Genomic DNA, 22,407 nt, shown 5'->3' on the forward strand with positions numbered 1-22,407 from the left:
AAGAGGCAACCCCTCTAGTCTAAATGGAGTCACCAGCTTTCTTTAGAAAGTTCTCCGGAGGGTAATCACTCACTTTCTATGAAACTGAATATCAGAGACATTTAAAGACAGCAAAATGTGTCTTTGCTGTTGCAGAGGGGGCCTCAGTTCCACTGCATTTGAATAGGGCCATTGTGGAATTCTCGATTTTAATGGTTTTATAGGTAACACAACAGGAAAGTACAATAGCAGGTTTAGCCCAGGGGTTGAACCCAAGGCACAACCAGGTCCAGCCTTTCATCCTTCACCTATTTCACCAACCTCCAATGTTCCTATTTTCTTTTCACTATTAAAGTTATCAAAGTCTAAAACATTTCAAATCTACATACCAATACATTTGTGCTATCCAATGCCAATGATGAACATCATTTACATGACCTAACATGTTACCAAGCTATGATATGGTGAGCAATAACTCATGCCTCTAGATTGAGGGAACCATGCTTACCAAAATCTATGCAGTTATTGTGAGCAACAATTTATAAATCAGGTTCAATATCATTTCTTGTTGTACAGTGGATAAATCAAGCAATTTCATTATTTTACAATTAATATTAATTCTACAATTAATTCAGTTTGAAAATTAAGTCATAAAAAGTGAACATGCATATACAAATCAATTAGTGACCTCTACCCACAAATCAAAATGTTATGATTTCACTGACTGAGAGTTGCTTATAATAACCCAAAGCTTTGTCTCAAAGCTTCCAATGTTCAACTCTTTTAAAGGCTTATGTATTCAATATTTCTGTAACATTGATCAAAACACTACAAACTCCTACTTAGCTACTTTTAGTTCCGTGTCCAACTTCCCGCCTATATCAATGAAGTATTATTCATCAAGAATAATAATGCTACATATATACATGTTGTTCATGTAAACTTACAGTATATTATAATACAAAGTTCCCTATTTCATGTGCCATATCCACATGATTTTTTCCTCCTGTTTTTCTTTCCAGCAGAAGTCATTATCTTCACCCTGGAGCCTCATTTCTGATCTTAGTTTCCCTTTCTGAGTAGTTTTATAGATCGAACCACAATAATTACAGCTGGTAAACATAAACAATTAGTCCCACAGCTTTGGCACCCTTCCATCCTATTCCAACATTCTTTTGCAATTTTTGTGTGATTTTCTAACGTAAATTCAAGTGGAATTATAGGTGCATTTGAAGACAAGATTAATTAGTTTGCGAATTTCTATGGATTAAAACAGATATTGTCAGTTATCAGAGAGAACTGTATGAACTGGTTTCTATGAAATTCATTATGGCCACAAACAACAGAATTAAGAGGCAAATTGGCACCACGAAAACTGAGAGCAAACATTATACCACTTACAAGTGATTTTCCTAAAGCAAACACTGCTGACATGCCAGGAAGGTCCTCTCTGCTGCTACGAGCTTAGTTAAATAGTGCCAAAGGCATTTCAACAAGTGTAATTTCACAGGAAATGCAGGAAATGAAGAGAAAACAGAAATATTGGCTGGAAGTAAAAAGAAAGAAATTGTACAGTATGTATGATTCCATCTACAAATTAGGTACAATGGGATCTCCCATTCTGTCAATATCATCAGGTATATATGTCAAAAAATCCTCCAATCTATCAAAACAAGGCAAAGGTGATTTCAACTGCCGACTTTGCGTGCAGCTCCGATGGGAATCATCAAATATTCCCACTTAGGACTACTAGAGCTGAAATGCACACAGACACAGCTATAGGGACTTCAGTAAGCAACATTGTTTTAAGACACTTAAAAAATCTTATCAATCCTTAAAATTGGCGAATCCCAGATGGCAGACTTGGATTGCAAATGTTCAAAAAAAATGGGCACGGATGCTGAGCAGTCTGCAGGTACAGTTGAAACACAGAACTCTTGGAACCCACTCCCAACTATCCTGCTGGTGAATGTACAGTCTCTGGAAAACAAAACTGAAGACCTCAGAGCAAGATTGCACTATCAAGGGGACATCATGGACTGCTGTGTACTTTCCGTTACAGAAACATGTTCCACCAGTGCCACAGCCCCATAAGCTTCACCATTCTCTGCAAAGACAAGACAGCTCAGGATTTTAAAGGTAGAGGATATGGAGTATGCTTTATGATTAATTCATCAAGATGCACAGAGGTAGTGGTACTTTGGCTATACTTCTACTCCTGGTGTATAGGCAAAGACTAAAGACCAAAACACTAATGCTGAAGACTAAGAAGGTATGGTGAAGGGAGGTGCAGGAGTGCTTAAAGGACTGCTTTGAGTCAGTGGATTGGACAATATTCAAGGACTCATCTTTGAATCTGAATGAATACGCCACATTTGTCACTGACTTCATCAAAATCTGTCTGAATGAGTGTGTGCCTTCTAAGACATATCGGACATACCCAAACCAAAACTGTGGATGAATCAGGAGATTCATAGTGTGCTGAGGGCTAGATCTGTGGCATTCAAGACTGGTGATCCAGAATTATAAAAGAAGTCCAAATATGACCTAGGGAAGGCTATTTTAAGGGCAAAAAAACAATTCCAATTGACAGAATTGGATGTATGTCAGCTCTAGCAGGGTTTGTAGGCCATCACTTCCTTCAAGGTGAAATCTAACATCATGAATGGCTACCATGCTTCACTCCCAGATAAGCTCAATGCCTTTTATGCACACTTTGAAAGGGAGAATAAAATTACACTTGTGCAAATACCTGCAGGATCTGGTGATCTGTGATCTCTGTCTCAGAGGCCAACGTCAGAACATTTTTCTCACGAGGGGCCAAGCCCTGATGGTGTACCTGGTAAGGCTTTGAACATCTGTTTAACCAACTGGTGAGAGTGTTAAAGGACATCTTCAATCTCTTACTGCTGCAGACAGAGGTTCCCACCTGCTTCAAAAGGGCGACAATCATACCAGTGCCCAAGAAGAGCAGGGGTGAACTGCCTCAATGACTATCGCCCAATTGATCTTACGTCTACTGTGATGAAATGCTAAATGCTTTGAGAGATTGGAATAAACTCCTACCTCAGAAAGGAACTGGACCTGCTACAATTTGCCTATTGCCATTGTAGGTCTACAGCAGATGCAATCTCACTGACTCTACACTCAGCCTTAGATCACTTGGCTGCTTATGATTACAGTTCTAGCCTCCGTCTAAACAACACACTCTAAACTCTGGGCCTCTGTACCTCCCTCTGAAAATGGATCATTGACTTTCTCGCCAAATCACAGTCAGTGCGGAGTGGAAACATCACCTCCTCCTTGCTAACAGTCAACACTAACACACCTCCAGGATAAGTGCTTAGTCTACTGCTCTACTCTCTCTACACCCACGACTGTGTGGCTAGGCTCAGCTCAAATACAATCTATAAATTTGCCAATGGCAGTATTTTTGACAGAATTTCAGATAGTGACAAGGAGGCGTACAGGACCAAGGTAGATCAGCTGGATGAGTGGTGTCACAACAACAACCTCACTCTCAACAGCAACAAGACAAAGGACAAAGGAATTTATTGTGAATTTCAGGAAAGGTAAGTCAAGGGAACACACACCAGTCCTCATTAAGTATCAGCAGTGGAAAGGGTGAGCAGTTTCAAGTTCCTGGATGTCAACATCTTTGAAGATCTATCCTGGGTCCAACATATTGATGCAATTACAAAGAAGGCACGACAGCAGCTCTATTTCATTAAAAGTTTGAGGAGACTTGGTAAGTCACCAAAGACACAAGTTTCTACAGGTGTACCATGAAGAGCATTCTAACTGGTTGTACCATCATCTGGTATGGAGGGACCAATGCACAGGATCAAAAAAAAGCCGCAGAAAGTTGTAAACAGTCAGCTCCATCATGGGCATGAGCCTCCCCAGCAACCAGGACGCCTTCAAAAGTCAATATTTCATCACTAAGCACTTTTACCACCCAGGATCTTCTCATTACTACCATCAAGGAAGTAGTGCAGGAGCCTGAAGACACACATTCAACATTTCAAAAACAGCTTCTTCCCCTCCAAAATCAGATTTCTGAATGGACAATGAACACAATCTCACTATTTTGCTTTTTGCACTACTTAATTTAATTTTTAATATTTCTTATTGTAATTTTTATATATTTTAACATTATTATGTATTGTAATGGACTGTTGCCACAAAACAACAAATTTCTCAACATATGCTGTTGATATTAAATCTGACTTGGATTCTGACAAACAAATACCAAGATAGCAGTTTAGATCATGTACCTAGCAGACCAAATAAAATTGCAAAATTCCAGGAGGGAATTGGGTAAGATTTTTTGGTAGATTAGTGCAGCAGCTGAAATACTCAAAGTTTATATTTTTTGTGTGCTCGGGACATTTCTCAACCAATGAAATAATTACTTTAATAAAGTGCAAAGTAGTGGCAATTTGTACACAGCAAATACAACAAACAATAACAAAACCAATGGCTAAATAAAACTTTAGTAATGATACTTGATTCATCAGTCAGGAATCCATGAGAAATCTATCAACTCTTCAGACAGCATCTTTTTCAGATGTGGCTGAGGAATTATATAGGGTCACAATTGTCTTATTAGTATCGCAGTCAACCTGAAAAAGTACCAGATGAGAAAATGAATCTTCACTTCTTCAGAACTGTTTTCATACCAGTACCTCAGTTCTCTGGAATAGAATTCCAGCAGTTCTCTGTCCTATTCTCTATTCTCCACTATCCACGTTACAGCATTTCTCTTCAGACAGTAATTCATATCCCATGTATTGTATTGTCCTTTTTCTGGCTCCTAAAATTGACATTCCTATGGACTAGACTGAACAGTGAATATGGCTGAGTGTTTTTTTTTTAAACAGTTTGGCTTATAATCACATTCAAACATCAAGAGCCACTTCAGGATCAACTGCTACTTCCAGTACAGTGTTTTGTGTTTCTAAAGGACAAAAGTGAACCTCTTTTGAAAATAATATAATTCTTTTTTTCTAATAGACCAGAGTCAATTGTAAATATTTATTTTAAACCCTTTTAAATGTCCATTTGCTAGAGTCTTATTATCGTAATTGTATATCTAAAGAAATTATACAGAGCATTTCAAAAAGTTTCATCTTTAAGCTTATTTTTCCTGCCAATCTGAGCTAAAGGAAACTTACCCCAAAACAATACTTGCAAATTATAGCATTGATTAGATGTTTCAAATGGGGATAATTAGGTTCTCCCCTATGGTTGAGTGAATTTCTCCAGTCAGACAATTAATTGTAAAGACAAGTCTGTTATCTCCATGTTTCCAATAAGCCTTCTCCAGTTCCTATACTAACCCTATTGCTAATATGAGTACATAGTTCCCTTAAGATAATCTGGACAAATATATTTTCTTCCCCATCAAATCATTTTTCAGAATGTAGGTATTATTATCAAGATCAGCATCTATTTCCCATTTCGAACTGAAAGCAGTAGTGAGCCTCATTCTTGAACTCTCCAGTCCTTCTTTTGAGGATACTCCCAATGCTGGAGACAAGTAGTTCCATGATTTAACCAAGTTGTGAAATAGATATAATTGTTTTTATGGCTAATTCTGGAGCATAAATCTTCAAATGCCACAGCCAGGAGAGTTTCATGTTTTAAACTTAATTAAATCCAGTGGTTTCAACCAATTGATAACACAAGGAAAGCACATAAAATTGTCTAAAAATGGTGGGCGATGAGCTCAGTAGTAAGCAAAAAGGAATTATCCACCCAACACTTCAGGCCAAACATGGTTGTGAATTCTTGAGCTTTCTCTTTAGCACACATGATGGCCTCTCCATTTGTGAGGTTAAGATGCTATCCAGCTACCGTTAGCTGGGTACTAAGGTCAGACTACACTGAAGTGCAGTGGTTCAATAATCCATTAATGTGCACTCTCAAGAGGCAAAGTGGTACAGCAACAATGTGGTTATACTGAACTAGCTGCCAGAGTTTTAGCCTATTGATACAGACAAGAACCTGAATTCACACAATAGTCTTTTTCACTTCTAATTAAAGATAAAATTATATACATAAAATATAAAAGTTAGAAAAATTAATCTTAGAAGCAGAAATCAATTATATAAACCCATCTAGTTCATTAATAAATTTCAGAGAAGGAAACCTAGCTCTAGACCATTGTGGGTGATTCTCCACTGCTTCTCCTTTCAGAATCAATTAAGGATGGACCATATGTGCTGGTGTTGCCAGTGATTTCCATTTACCACATTGTAAATGAATGAATATACAAAATTAATGGTGAATAGGGAACCTTACCCCAGTGAGACATCTCATCTAAAATAGGAGAAGGAAGACAAAATCAACTGAAATACTTGGTTGCTTCATAGTTAAATATTATGCAGTTAGGAAACCTGTTTCTAACAGCAAGATATTATCAAAGCTGAAAAATCTGACTCAATATGCATAAGAGGATATTTAAATTCCAATGACAGACAGGTTACACTAGTTTGAATTGGGCCCTATGACTATTACAGAAGCAAATTAACATTAGCCAAGATAAAAACTGCAATATAAGCACCAATTAAAGGCGAAGAACCTACCTGTGTTGCTTGTCTATTTACATCCAACTCCAAGGAGAAAATGTGCAGATTTCAAAATTTTCCTTTTTTACCAAATATTCTTTCACCACAATGCCCACTCAAGTTAATAGATGACATGGAAAATAACCACTCAACATCATTACCCTTATTTTAATGTCCTTAAAAGGCATAATGAAAGGACATTTTTCTGTGATAGCACATTGACCCAAGTTAAATTATACGCAGTTCATCTGCGATTCAATCCCTTACGGTACATTAGCTCCATCTTTTAGTAAGATCTTGACCAATCTTTTACCTCAACTCTATTTTCTCACATTAACCCATATCCCTTTATATCCAAATGTCAAACTGTATCCCTGCAAATAATAAACAAAATAAATACAGATGGGAAAAATACAAAAATACACTGTATTTATTATTAATATAATCCAAATACAGTATCATTACTGGCAATGTGCAAGGACAAGGGAATCCTGGAAGCGATCCTAAAAACTATCATTAAATGGAGATGGGGAAGAATAATTGATTAAATGATTTACTGTATTTATGGAGTAATAGCTGTCACCCAAGGAGGTTTCCAGGTGATAATCTAACTCAGGGATACAATTGGAACATAAATAGTATTAATGTTAACATTTACATCATAGAGATGAGATTACTTTCAGAGGCCAACAAATGAGGGCACTATCTGATAATGTAAAACATGATTGAAAAGGAGTTTTCTAAAAAAAGTTGAGTAGGGAGGGAGTTACAGTGAGAACTCTGGAAAGTAGAATTAGAAATAAAAGAGTCAAAATAATTCTTCCAACATTCCTTCCTCAAACACCACCATGAAAATAGATTAACAGTTCATTAACTTCAAGTTCAAGTCTACTGTCATTCAAACATACAGCAAAACAAAACATTGTTCCTCTGGAGCCAAGGTGCAAACCAGAGTACATATAGTCAAGCACAGCACATATGGTTATGATACAGCACATATAGCTATGTTAAAGCACAACACGGTCACAACACATATTAGCACAGGTCCCTAAGTGGTGTGCCCTGAAGACAGATGGGTGCATGGGATGCTATCCTTGAGCCACATTTCTGTAAGAATAGAAGTTCCTCATTTTGCTCTGGATCAGCTGCAAAGGTAATCTAATTGTTTTCCAGAGAGCAAACATTGAAGAGCCGTATTGTTGAGAAAGCCAGCCAGTCTTTTAACCTAGTATGGATTTCGGTGTGCTCTCTCACACCCGCTTCTGGCACCTGGGTGGCTGTAATAAACAACGTCATGGTATGAGGACCTGAGGAGCCTGGTCCATGCAATAACCCAAAGACAAGCAGCTCCTCTGCTGTCGATTTCGCTCGTGAACTGGACTTAAGAGTATTTTCTGTTGCTAATGTCGAACAGGATCTTGTGATCATAAGAAAACATGCAAGACAAACATCTGCACCATTTGTCCTGCCGGCCGCATGCCACACTTCTGTTTCTTCTCTTTCTCACTGCTTCCAGAGCCTTCTCCCCTGGGCAGGCGGTGGTGGGGGGGGGGGGGAATGTAACAGACAACCCAGCAGTTTGTAGAGCCTGGACCAACAGACCCTATTGGTCTGTGCAATTACCGAAGGGTACAGAGCTTAATTACAGTCGGTCTCACAACTGAACTGGGCTTACAGTAATTTGTGTTAGTAATGACCAATATGGTCTTGCAATTTAAACAAACACACACACACAAGAGAAATACTTGCACCAATCTGTGCACCACAGTTCCCAAGATGCTGGATTGTGTGTAGTGGGAGAGAGAGTTCAAAAGAAGTGAATGGGGTCAGTCAGGATATTCTGTGTGCCACAGTCCCAGAGGAGACATTGGATTAGTAACGGGAGGAAGGGTTCAAAAGAAGCAAGCAGGGACATTCGAGATATTCTGTGCACCACAGTTCTGAGGAGATATTGGATTGTGTGCAATTTGGCACTTGACAAGGATCAATAAAAAGAAGCTAAGTTTAAGCAGAGCAGCCTTTGTGGGAGTGGCCACTGTGTGAGTGGGCCAATGTTAGAATGGCAGTTCAGGTTTTAGCTCATAGAGGCTACGGTGAGGAGAGGCGAAGGCTGTAGGTAGATCATTCTGTTTAATTTTCCTTTCTTACAACACATTTAGAGCAGTGGGGACCCCAGTCAGGATAGTGGAATGCTCTTCTTGCGGGATGTGGGAAGACTGAAAGATGACCTAGCATAGGAAAGCCACAACGGTCAGGTGACTCTGTGGCTCAGAAGGGAAGAGGGAAGAGGATTGGTGTACTGATAGGTGATTCGTACAGGAGGTTTTGTAGACAAGAATGAGATTCCTGATGGTATGTTGCTTCCCGGGTGCCAGGGTCAGGGATTCTTGCATTGAATTCATAGCATTCTTAAGTGTGAGGGTGAGCAGCATAGTTCATGGTCCATATCAGTACTAATGACATGGGTTGGAAGGGTGATGAGATCCTGCAAAGTAAGTTCAGGGAGTTAGGTGCTAAGTTAAAGGACATGACCTCCAATGTTGTGATCTCAGGATTGCTACTTGTGTCATGTGATGAAGTTAGAAACAGTAACACTACACAGTTTAACACATGGCAAAGGAGATACTGCAGGAATGTGGACTTCAGATTTTTTGATCATTGGGCTCTCTTCCAGAGAATGTGGGACCTGTAGAGAAGGGGCAGTCTGCACCTAAACTGGAGGGGACTAGCAGCCTTGTGGGAAGGTTTGCTGGTGCTGCATCGGGAAGGGAGGGTGGTTAAAATTAGAGTTGCAGGGGAATGGGAATCAGACTTCCAGAACCAATAGTGTAGTAGTTATGGGGAAAGATGCTGTTAAGCCTACATACAAAGTTAGGAATCAAAAGATTGAACATGGTGGGACTAATGTCCTGGGTTGTGTATAATTAAATGCAAAGAGTATTGTAGGAAAGGCGAACGAGTTTAGGGCATGGATCAGCATGTGGAATTATGACATTGTAACCATTAGTTAGACTTGGTTGCAGGAGGGGCTTGATTGGCAGCTCAGTGTTCCAGGGTGGGTTCTATTGTTTTAGATGTGATAGAACAGGAGTGATTAAAGGGGGTTGGTGGCATTACCAGAGAATTTAGAGAAGCAAATTTGTAGAGAAATCAGAGACTGTTGCAAGAACAATAAGGTTGTGATAGTAGGTGATTTTAACTTTACATGTATTGACTGGGTCTCCCATAATGTAAAATGGCTTTGTGGGAAAGAATTTATCAGATGTTTAAGGAAGTTTCTTTAATCAGCACATAGAATTCCCAACTAGAGAGTGTGATACCAGATCTCCGACTAGGGAATGTGAGAGGGCAGGTGACAGGTGTAGAGAAACACTTTGCATTTAATAATCATAATGTCATTAGTTTCAAGATAATTATGGAAAAGGATAGATCGGTCCTTGGATTGAGATTCTGAATTGGAGAAAGGCCAATTTTTTTGCTACAGAAAGGATCTGGCAAGTATGGATTGGGACAGGTCGTTTACTAGTAACAGTGTACTTGGTAAATGGGAGGCCTTCAAAAGTGAAATTTTGAGTGTACGGTGTTTGCATGTTCCCGTCAGAATAAAAGGCAACAATAACAGTTTTAGGGAGCCTTGCTTTTTCTGAGATATTGAGGCTCTGGTTAAGAAAAAGGAGGTGCATAGCAGGTATCGGCAGGAAGGAGCAAATGAGGTACTTAAGAGTACAAGAAATGCAAGAGAACACACAAGAAGGGCTAAATGAAAGCATGAGCTTGCTCTAGTAGACAAGTGGAGAATTTTAAGGGCTCCTACAGGGGTGGCACAGTAGCGTAGTGGTTAGCACAACACTTTACAGTTGCAGCAACCTGGGTTCAATCCCCATCGCTGCTTGTAAGGAGTTTGTACATTCTTCCCATGACACCGTGGATTTCCTCTGGGTGCTCTGGATCTTTCCCACAGTCCAAAGACATATTGGTTGGTAGGTTAATGGATCACTGTAAACTGTCCCGGTAATTGGGGTTACTGGGCGACATAGCTCTCGAAGGGCTGGAAGGGCCTATTCCATGCTGCATGCCAATAAATAAATAAATATATTAAGCACAAAAGGATAGCAAGCAACAGAATAGGTCCTCTGGAAGATCAGTGTGGTCATCTATACACGGAGCCCAAATATTAAATGGACTTTTTGCACCTGCATTTACTTGGAAGACAGAGAGAGTTTATAGAAATAAGGCAAAGCAGCACTCATGGACTATATACAGACTACAGAGGAGGAGGTGTTTGCTATCTTCAGGAAAATTAGGGTAGATAATTCTCCATTCCCTCAGATCTTGTTGGAGGCTAGTGCAGAAATTGCAGAGTCCCCAGCAGACATATTTTAAATGGCCATAACCACAGGTGAGGTGCTGGAGGATTGGAGGATAGCTAATGTTGTTTCATTGTTTAAGAAAGGCTATAAGAATACACCAGGAAATTATAGGCTGGTGAACCTCACATCAGTAGTGGATAAGTTATTGGAAAGTATTCTAAGGGACCAGATATATAAGTATTCGGAGAGACAGGGAATATTAGGGATAGTTGTCAACATGGCTTTGTGCATGGATAGGTCATGTCTAACAAATGTAGCTTTTCAAGGAAGTAACCAGGAAAATTGATGAAGGCAAAGCAGTGGATGTTGTCTACATGGACTTTAGTAAGGCCTTTGACCAAGTCCCACATTGGAGGTTGGTCAAGAACGTTCAGTCATTTGGCATTCAAGTAGTGAATTGGATTAGACATTGGCTTTGTTGAAGAAGCCAGAGAGTGGTTGTGGACTGAAGGTCTGTGACTAGTGGTGTGCCACAGAGATCAGTGCTGGGTATGCTGTTAATTGTCATCTATATCAACGATCTTTATGAAATAATGTGGTCAACTGGATGAGTAAATTTACAGATGATACCAAGGTTGCGGGTGTAGTGGACAGTGAAGAAGACTGTCAAAGTTTACAGTGGGAGCTGGACAACATTTCCTAATTTTATTTTACAGCTGAGTGGACCAACCATTGTTTTGAATAGGAACTTTTTACATGGCCTGAAAACTGTGCGGCACTTTAAAGATTTTTTTAGTAATATGCATAACGTGAATATACAGAATGAAAATTGGAAAAAAAAAATCACACACTTTTGATTTTCTTTATTAATTAAAGGGTATAATGAAATACAGCACAACAAAGAAAATCCTTCACATTTTGTAAACTTTTTTTTGTCTGTCTTTATTCCAGCTGCAAGGCAGCAAAGGCTCTGTGTGCAGGTGCATTTCAGTTACTGAGCAGCCATGCACCCATGCAGCTTAGAGAGAACAGCAAATGTGGACCAACTAGAAAAATGCACTGAAGAATGACAAATGAAATTTAAAGCAGACAAGTGTGAGGTGTTGCAGAGAGAGATCTGGGAACACAGATCGATAATTCCTTGAAAGTGGAGTCAAGGGTAAATAAGGTCATAAAGAAAGTTTCTGGCACATGGGCCTTCATAAACCAAAGTATTGAGGACAGGAGTCGGGATGTTATGCTGAAGTTGTATAAAACATTGGTGAGGCCTAAGTTGGACTATTATGTGCAGTTCTGATCACCTACCAACAGGAAGGATATCAATAAGATTTAAAGAGTGCAAAGAATTTTTTCAAGGATTTTGCCAAGACTTGTTATAGGGAAAGGTTGAATATTAGGACTTTATTCCCTGGAGCATAAAAGAATGAGGGGAGATTTGATAGAGGTGATAAAGGATTTAGTGCTTTCCTGCATACAAAACAAGTAACCTTTTCTTGTGCTTCCATCCAGGTACAAGTATGGATCATAACCAATGTTTCAATGGCAAACTCGGTCATCTTCATCAGGGATGATGCCTGGGCATGTCGAGTCTGGTGGTATTTATACCCCCATCATATGCCCCTCTGGATTGGTTAGTCCTCATCCAATCAAGGTTCTGCTCTCCCACCTTGTTTACAATCAAATTCCAATTCTTACTTAGAGTGAGACCTTTAGCTTTGTTAAAATTCTTTTGCTCTAGTTTTATTTCAGTGGCTTCCTTCACTAGGCGATACCAAAAGTCATTGGCACAGTACAGTAGTTTTATGCCTCAAAGTCAATCCTATAGCCACTGCAAATGCAATGTTCTGCTACCGGCGATTTCTCCAGGTAACCCAAATGGATACACCTCCTGTGCTCCTTGATGCAGGTTAGCACCGTTGCCGATACACGCTGCACCGTTTTCACAGGGAATCCTGTAGACGCCAGCCGACCTGAGTCCCAGGTCATCTTTGACCTGCATAAGCTGTCATTTGAGCTTCTTTACAGGTTTGTGGATGGTATTAATCTAGTATTTCTTCCAGACACCATGAAAACATAGTGAAGGCAGGCAGTAATGATGGGTTCCTCCTTGTTGTTAGGTTTCTTGGTTCTTCCACCGGTCCTTTTAAGGGTCTGATTAATTTCCTTCACCGTTTTGCCATTCTGTAGGATGTAATCATCTTACTTCCTCGTGCAGACTCTCTGGGTCCGAAATAGCTTTCGCACCGTTAATCAAAGTAGAAAGAACCACCCTACGTTGAGAGGCTGTTATTGTTCAGGTATAAGCCAGTGTGAGGGGGGGGTTCCAACAGACGCCACGTCTGAGGCTACCGTCCAATAGAAGTATACAAGATTATGAGGGGTATAGAAAGGGTAAATTCAAGCAGGCTTTTTCCACAGAGGTTGGGTGAGACCTAGAGGTCATGGGTTAAGGGTGAAATGTTTAAGGGGGTCATGAGAGGGAGCTTCTTCAAACAGGGTGTGGTGAGAGTGTGGAATGAGCTGCCAACAGAAGTGGTGGATGCAGGTCTGATTTCAACATTTAAGAGTAATTTGGATAAGTACATGGAGGGGAGAGGTATAGGGGGGCTATGATCTAGGTGCAGGTCAATGGGACTAGGCAGAATAACAGTTTAGCATGGAAAGATGGGCCAAAGGGCCTGTTTCTGTGCTACAGTGTTCTCTGACTTTACTTGCTGGACTCGGAAAGGCCACTGCAATTAGGATACAATGATTGTTACTTTATGACCTTACTGTTCACAAATATTTATTGAACAAACAGAAATAACAGCAGTCACCCACTGGATGTAAAATGGCTTATGACTTGCTGAGAATGTGAAAGGTATCATTTGAATATTCTTTTGTTTAACTATTCCATCTAACAATTGCCTTCCCTCTACATTACTGTGTTGGGCACGTGGCTAAGTGGTTAAGGCTAGTTACCTCAAGGTTGCTAGTTCAAGCTTCAGCTGTGGCTGCATATTTGTGTCCTTGAGCAAGGCACTTAATCACACATTGCTCTAGTCTGTGCGAGGAGTGGTGCCCCACACAGACTTCCAATCTGCGCCTTGTAAGGCATGAAAATGCCCGACGCAGGCCTCTCATGGTCTGAGTCGACGTTCCCTCCCTCCCGTACATTACTGACTGTTTCCCAGAGTACTTAAGGAGGTGGCTTTAGAAATCGTGGATGCATTGGTAGTCATTTTCCAATGTTCTATAGATTCAGGATCAGTTCCTGTGGGTTGGAGGGTGGCTAATGTTGTCTCACTTTTCAAGAAAGGAGGGAGAGAGAAAACAGGGAATTATAGACCAGTTAGCCTGATGACAGTGGTAGGAAAGATGCTGGAGTCAATTATAAAAGATGAAATTACGACACATTTGGATAACAGTAACAGGATAGGTTCCAGTCAGCATGGATTTACGAAGGGGAAATCGTGCTTGATTAATCTTCTGGAATTTTTTGAGGATGTAACTATGAAAATAGACAAGGGAGAGCCAGTGGATGTACTATACTTGGACTTTCAGAAAGCCTTTGATGAAGTCCCACATAGGAGATTAGTGGGCAAAATTAGGGCACATGGTATTGGGGGCAGAGTACTGACATGGATTGAAAATTGGCTGGCTGACAGGAAACAAAGAGTAGCGATTAACGGGTCCCTTTTGGAATGGCAGGCAGTGACCAGTGGGGTACCGCAGGGTTCAGTGCTGAGACCGCAGCTGTTTACAATATACATTAATGGTTTAGATGAAGGGATTAAAAGTAACATTAGCAAATTTGCAGATGACACAAAGCTGGATGGCAGTGTGAAATGTGAGGAGGATGTTACGAGAATGCTGGGTGATTTGGACAGGCTGGGTGAGTGGGCGGATGCATGGCAGATGCAGTTTAATGTGAATCCACTTTGGTGGTAAGAACGGGAAGGCAGATTATTATCTAAACGGAGTCAAGTTAGGAAGAGGGGAAGTACAATGAGATCTAGGTGTTCTTGTACATCAGTCACTGAAAGCAAGCATGCAGGTACAGCAGGCAGTGAAGAAAGCTAATGGCATGCTGGCCTTCATAACAAGGGGAATTGAGTATAGGAGCAAAGAGGTCCTTCTGCAGCTGTACAGGGCCCTGGTGAGACCACACCTGGAGAACTGTGTGCAGTTTTGGTCTCCAAATTTGAGGAAGGCATTCTTGCTATTGAGGGAGTGCAGGTAGGTTCACAAGGTTAATTCCTGGGATGGCGGGACTGTCATATGTTGAAAGATTGATGTGACTGGGGTTGTATACACTGGAATTTAGAAGAATGAGAGGGGATCTGATTGAAACATATAAGATTATTAAGGGATTGGACACGCTGGAGACAGGAAGCACGTTCCCACTGATGGGTGAGTCCAGAACCAGAGGCCACAGTTTAAGAATAAGGGGTAGGCCATTTAGAACTGAGCTTAGGAAAAACTTTTTCACCCAGAGAGTGGTAGATATGTGGAATGTTCTGCCCCAGAAGGCAGTGGAGGCCAAGTCTCTGGGTGCTTTCAAGAAAGAGATGGATAGAGCTCTTAAAGTTAGCGGAATCAAAGGTTATGGGGATAAGGCAGGAACTGGATACTGATTGTGGATGATCAGCTATGATCACAGTGAATGGTGGTGCTGGCTCGAAGGGCCAAATGGCCTTCTCCTGCATCTATTGTCTATAGTTTCATTTAATGCATTCCTTCCAACTGTCTAAATAGAATTTCCAAAGGACATAATATGTTCATGTTTATTGCTGACATCATAGAAAAACATTGAAAAAAATGACTTTATACTGAAATATTTTAATGATTTACCGTATATATAAGATGCACAAAATGAATTTGTATTTATCAACAAGAAAATTATACTATCTAACTTCAAGAACAGAGCAATTTTTTTCCATTTACACAAAAAGAAAAAAATATGAAGCTATAGACAAATTGATTTCATGTTTCATCCATCAGACTTAGGCTGATATCAGAGTCAAAGATTAGAAGGGAATGTATCTTACATCAGGTACGTCCTGGCAGTTAATCAAGAGCATGAACAATACATAACAATTATTTGAGAGAAATAAAAACCCCAAAAGAATGTGAATAAATCTTCATTACCAGGACCCCAGGACATTATCGATGTACGTGAGATTAACAAGTCTATAAAAAGTCAAAAAAATGGGACAGTAAATATTATGAAATTATATGTTGCATTGTTTTTGTCTCAGTTCCTAATTTGAAAGACATTATAATTAGAATGCAAGAAATGAGATTAGAGGAAAAGGAACAAAGCAGATTTGTGATTTCTAATTGAAGTCGTAAATTTTTGGTATATTTCTTTTTCTTGTGGTGGTTTGATGTTTATCTTTAGAAGCTTTTTGTATGACGCATGGCTTCGGGGTTGTACACCTAATGGGGTTCCCCCCCCCCACTTTTTCTACTTAGTAGGGTTTTTTTATTATCACCAAAATTTTTCAATCTTTAAAATAATGCTTCTTTTTCTTTGAGAGATTGTAAGTGTTGCTTACTTCGATGTACTTGTGTTATTTTTGAATAATATAATAATAATAAAAAGATTTGAAAAGAAAGAAAAGAAATGATTTCTAATTGAAGGGGAGTTAGCCAAACTGCAAAGATATATAGCTCAGGAGGTGGAGTGTACAATACTGAACTCAACTTCAAAAATCCAGTCATCTCCATTCATAATGCCACCCCGCAATCCAAAGCCATGCGTGACATAAGTTAGCTGAAAATTCTGCAAACATACGATGAGTCACCTGGGAACAGTAATACTGGCATAGGTTCAAAGTCTACTTCATATTGGAGTACATAAACAAGCATGGCATGGTATGCATTCTGCAGTTCCCGTTCCTCAAATAAGGACTCAACTGCTTACTCAGATTAATATTCCCTTGGCACTATTCAAACTAGGAGCTCATTTACTGTGAAATGTTCTGGGTCAAGATACAAGAAAGGATTTCTTTAAATTACTCATGTTGAATTCAGTATCAAACTGGAAACATAATAAGCTCTACATCACACTAAAGCAGTAAACTATCCCCAAAATGGGCAACGCCCTTAATTATCGTAACACATAACCTTCCAACGTGGAATATCAATATTTATTTTCCCCTCCCACTTCTTAAATATTTTTTGGTTGAACATGGCAATTTTTGCTGCTGTTATCAAGGTCAACGATACAAAGCTGAAATCACAGTAACTCAATACATTATTCAGTCACCTGTTTCTTACATTGTTGCTCACTAACTCCTGCATCATTTCACCAGCAGCACAACATACACACTACACGTCTAAAACACACAAAAAAACATAGACACTCATTAAAAATATTCTTTCCAATGTACATATTTCTGAAAAAAACTTAAGTTGTAGAAACACATTCAGAATTTCAATATCTGAAAGTGTAAGCAGTTCATAAATTTTTGATCAACAAAAATTTCTGATAATGTCAACTGTACTTTTCTGACTACTACTAGCAACATTCACATCCTGTGGGCAAGAACTTTAAAACATTTTGTGAGGTAAGTTAACAGTGACTGTACTGTTAACAGTATTCTGCTAACACACAGCAGAAGGCTAATATTATTTAAATCAATTGATTGCATTTTGTTGTCCTGTTAAAAAAATATAACCCACAATTTAATCCATACCACAGAAGATGTGAAAGAAACAAAGACTTCCTCCATGAATTCAAAACAGCTGAACATCAAACTTCTGTTTCTAAAATAACACATATTATTATTTTCACTTTTTCTGAAAATAATTTTAGATTGACAGAAATTCTAGCCATAGTTATTCTACAAGGGCAGCACTGATCATTTGAATAAACCTTATCAATAGCAAATATATTAGTCAGATTTTCAAAATACAAGTATGACATTAAATTATTTTCTAGTTTCAAGAAATTGAATAGAACAGTGCCAGCCTACTGCACTATAATGCTGCTATTGAGTTGCATATAATACTGAAAGATACAAATTTCCCTTCTCCACTCTAGTGAATTTATTTGAAAGAATGTATTAAACCAAAATAATATCTTAAATCTCAAATTATTTTTGTATTAATTAACAAGTTACTCATTAAAAATTGCATAGCAGCAAAATACAAAATGTCAAAGGTAGCATAAATACAAAACTGCAGTCTTTTTTAAACAACTCAGCTAAAAATCCATTAGTAGCACGATATATTCCAGATACTCACCACTAAACATTATTACATTTATTTTCTTTACTTCTTAAAATGCAACTCCCACATTCTCCCCTAAAGATACATTTTCATTGCCAAATATTATTCTCAATAATCCAGAGAAAAAGTTATTGTGTTCCAAACTAAGTTAAAAAATCAGTAGTCTAGCCTTCATTAAATAAAAAAAGCCTATTTTAAACCTTTGATTCGGGTAGATTATCCCAGATTTATAAGTTATTGGTAATACTCTCAACAACTACGTTGCTGATAGAAGAAGCACATACTTATTGCTGCTCTACACCATTTGGGTTTGTTCGGATCTTCAAACAGTCTTGCATGAAATAATTAAGATACATTCTTGATTACTCCTAAACAATATCCATATTAAATTCTCGCGTGTTCTGTTCTGACCTTTAATATTTCAATTAAGCCGTTGCAAGGACTAATTTATCAAGTATACTGTTAACATTTCCTCGCGAGCAAACATTATATTATCATGCAAACTGTTAATTTTTACTTACTCAGCTTCAGTGCTTGAATTAAGTTTTAGCACCTACTTAGAAATAATAACTCATCCATCACTAAATCAGTGCATCGGCACAGAGGTGTCTCTGACAGGTCATTTCTTCTGCCAGGAGGACTGGGAGGTGGGTCCACTCTCCCCTCCCGGGTTCCGTCAATGTACCGATGACACTGTTTGCAAACGCACCGTTAATCCGACCGGTGCCAGGCCGCCGCAGTCACGGTGCGGAGCCAAACACACCGCAGTCCGTAGCCGGCCCAGGCCGCTCCCCGTGCTCGCCGACACTCACCTGCCGAGTTGAACAGCAGCGCCAGAGCTGTAAGCAGGACGAGCAGTCGCATTGTGCGATCGCTAGGCTCGAGTCCAGTACTCCACGGGACACCCATCCTCACCGGAGACGCATTGTAGAACCAGGAAGAGAGAGAGCGAGAGACGCCGCTTCCCCGATCGTCCCGCTCACCGCTCTGACAACACCGATCTGACACAAGCTGCCGCGTCGCTACGCGACCGGGGCAGACACCATCCACCAGCACGCTCCAGATGTGCCGCGTTACGTCATCACGTATTGTACGTGAGGGCGCCCTTGAAAGGGAAAGGTATTGAAGACTTGGCCAATGGGATGCGAGTAGCTAGAAGTTGAGGTAGGTCAAGCCACCATAAAACGAGGGAAGTGCGACCAATGATCAATGGGTTTGGTACCTTAAAATTAGCTGTTTTGGCTGTTGTTTGTTGATGGGATGGAGAGGTGCTTGACGGCTCAGTCAACTGCTCTCATTCATGCATTAATAACATAAAACCTAGGAGTGGACCACCTGACCCTTTTAGATACAAGGTACAGCAGGCTGCTGGAATCTGGAGCAAAACGCTAGAGGAACTCAGTCCGTCAGGCAGCATCAGTGAAGGGAAATGGCCAGCTTTGGGTCAAAATCTTGGATCAGATGGAGGGTCTCAACCCAAAGCAGTGACTGTCCACTTTCTTCCATAGATCATGCCTAAACTTCTGAGTTCCTCCACTAATCTTCAAGTTGCATTGAACCCTTTGAGCGTGCCCTGGCTGATCTACCATTCTGCTGCACTACCCCATATCCTTCAATTCTTGAGCTATCCAGAAATCTTAGTCACAGTGTCATACAACACCACAACACAAAAACAGGCCCTTCAGTCCATTTAGCCAGTTCTGAACCATTAATTTACCTGGACCTATTGACCTGCACCTGGACCTTACTCTCCATACCCCTCTCATCCATGTACCTATCCAAATTTGTCTTAAGTGTTGAAATTGATTCTGCATCTACAACTTATTCTATGCTCTCACGATCATTGTGTCGAAGTTCCCCCTCTTGTTCCCTGTAGGAGCCATGCATCTGTTTCCTATCTGCATTGTATTCTGTGTTGTGCGATTATTATGCTTATTATGGTATTTCGTCACATGAGTGTGGGGCATGGTAAAAGCGAAGGGAATAAGTCATGTATTCTTGCTTTGTTTGCCACTGTTTGTAATAGCTGGGGACCAATGGAGGTCATAACTTTTGCTGACCATTCAATAATGTTCAATTACACTTAGCTTACATTTGGGTCTGCTTAAGTTTCATCGCTTCAAGATTGTATGTTTGCTAATTGCTAATAAGGGATCGAAAACATATCCTCGACTTTTGGACCAAGCATTATAGGAGTGACAGCCCGTCATGCAAGTATACCAAATCTGCAGGGCTGTTGGCAACGGCAATTGTTTTGGTTTGGCCGCTACATTCTGTCAGCAAAAGTTTTTGACAGTTATACTCAGCATTCAGATCACAAACAAGAGAAAATCTGCAGATGCTGGATATCCAAACAACACACACAAAATGTGGAAATCCAAGCAACACGCAAAACGGAAGGTTCTGCTGTAGGGGCTTGGCCCAATATGTCGACTGTACTCTTTTCCATAGATGCTGCCTGGCCTGCTGAGCTCCTTCAGCATTTTGTGTGTGTTGATCAGCATTTGGATCTGTTCATGAAATTAGAAGCACTGCAGCTTGTGGCAAGTAATGAAGTTCTGTTGGTTGATGCTGTATGTTTGGGTTTGAAATACTGTTTTGAATAGTCAGCCCTGCCTGTCCATTGGGGACTAAAGTCTATACAGTGGTTTTTACTTGGTTCTGTGGAAATGCTCAACTGAATTGCCATTGTTTTGTCTGGTTCATATACTTGGCGTCAAGCTAGTATCAGTGACATTGAAGTCAAGACAGAGAGAAATTAAACAAACTTGCAATATAGAAGGTGAGATTGCTGGAGAAAATGAAAACATTCATAAAGCCATAGAACTATATATAAAGATGAAGACAGCGTGGCTAATGTGAGTGCAGCGCACTCCATTGCTAGCAGAGCATCCCCTGCATCTGACACCTCAGTAGCATCCATTAGAATGGAGGCTGATTTAGCTGAATCATATGCAAGACAACAAATATTGAGGGATAAACACGCATTGGAAGAGAAGATGGAACAGTTTTGGAGAAACGAAGAACAACTTTGAAGAAAAGTGGAGCATCTTAAGTTGCAGGAAGAAATTGCAGCCAAGATGGTCAGAGTTAAAGCGCTAAGGACTTAAAGTGCTGTGAGGGCTAAGCATGCTCCAGCAGGACAGTTCTATGATGGGAGTTCCTATGTTGACAGAGAACAGAAAAAGATCCAGCATACTCAATGTCAATATGGATGTATTTGAGCAACAGATGTCTATGAGCCACAAGTTTGAACCCCGAGGGGTAGTTCAGGGTGTTCACTCTTCGCCAGCACCAGCGAGGCACTCTCAACCTATGCCATATCCAATAGCACAAGGTGCTTCTGAGAACATTGATTTACAGTCTGATGGCACTTGTGTTTCAGACGATAGAAGTCTAAGTGCTGCGCAGGAGGCCATGAGGACACAAAAGAAAATAACAAGCATAGCGATGCAGCAACAACATATTGCATCTCTGCCTAAAAGAGAGAGTCAAATCTTTGATGGCAAGAATACGAGGGCTTTCAAGAATAGCATTGAAGGCAGGACTGATAATTATGGTGACCATCTTTATTTTCTCAGACAGTTCACCGGAGGTTACCCTAGGGAGCTTGTCAAAAGTTGCCAGCAGGCCAGCCGAGAGCATGAATATCTGAAAGCCCAAGCTATACTGTAGGAATAGTTTGGCCATGAACACAAAATGGCTGCAGCGCACCTATAAAAGGCTCTTTTTTGGCCACATTTCAAATCGAAAGACATGAAAGTTCTTCGTTTGCAGTCTTTTTCTTGGAGACTTTTGCAATGTCAATGACAGACGTGCAGGACATGCGTGAGTTGGATATATATACCTGCTAATGTGAGGATTGTTGTAACTTGCCTGATAGACTTTGTGAAAAATGAAGATCGGTGGTCTATAAACTGCAAGAAAAACACAACCATAAAGTTACTTTCACTGATATTGTTGATTTTATTGAAAGACAAGCAAAAATTACGACACACCCAGTGTTTGGGAAAAAAATACAATGCTGCATTGGCGGCAGTAAGTAAACATAGAAACATAGAAAACCTGCAGCACAATACAGGCCCTTTGGCCCACACAGCTGTGCAGAACATGTCCTTACCCTAAAAATTACCTAGGGTTACCCATAGCCCTCTATTTTACTGGGCTCCATGTACCTGTCCAGGAGTCTCTTAAAAGACCCTATTGTATCTTCCTCCACCACTGTTGCCGGCAGCCCATTGCATGCATTCACCACTCTCTGCATAAAAAACTTACCCCTGACATCTCCCAAGCAACTTAAAACTGTGCCCTCTCATGTTAGCCATTCC

At 40.1% G+C, this 22,407-nt stretch overlaps 1 protein-coding gene across 1 annotated transcript in view; it reads right to left on the reverse strand.

Annotated features, from left to right (window-relative positions):
* Nucleotides 1-19,151, reverse strand: part of LOC140186359 (neural proliferation differentiation and control protein 1-like) — a 233,749-nt gene extending 214,598 nt beyond the window's left edge. The window contains exon 1 of the mRNA XM_072240525.1: nucleotides 18,892-19,151. Coding sequence (XP_072096626.1) covers nucleotides 18,892-18,988 — 97 coding nt within the window. The 5' untranslated portion in view covers nucleotides 18,989-19,151. The remainder of the gene's footprint in view (nucleotides 1-18,891) is intronic.
* Between the last annotated feature and the right edge of the window lie 3,256 nt (nucleotides 19,152-22,407).

This window comes from Mobula birostris, chromosome 22, assembly GCF_030028105.1.
Source record: "Mobula birostris isolate sMobBir1 chromosome 22, sMobBir1.hap1, whole genome shotgun sequence".
NCBI classification, from domain to species: domain Eukaryota; kingdom Metazoa; phylum Chordata; class Chondrichthyes; order Myliobatiformes; family Myliobatidae; genus Mobula; species Mobula birostris.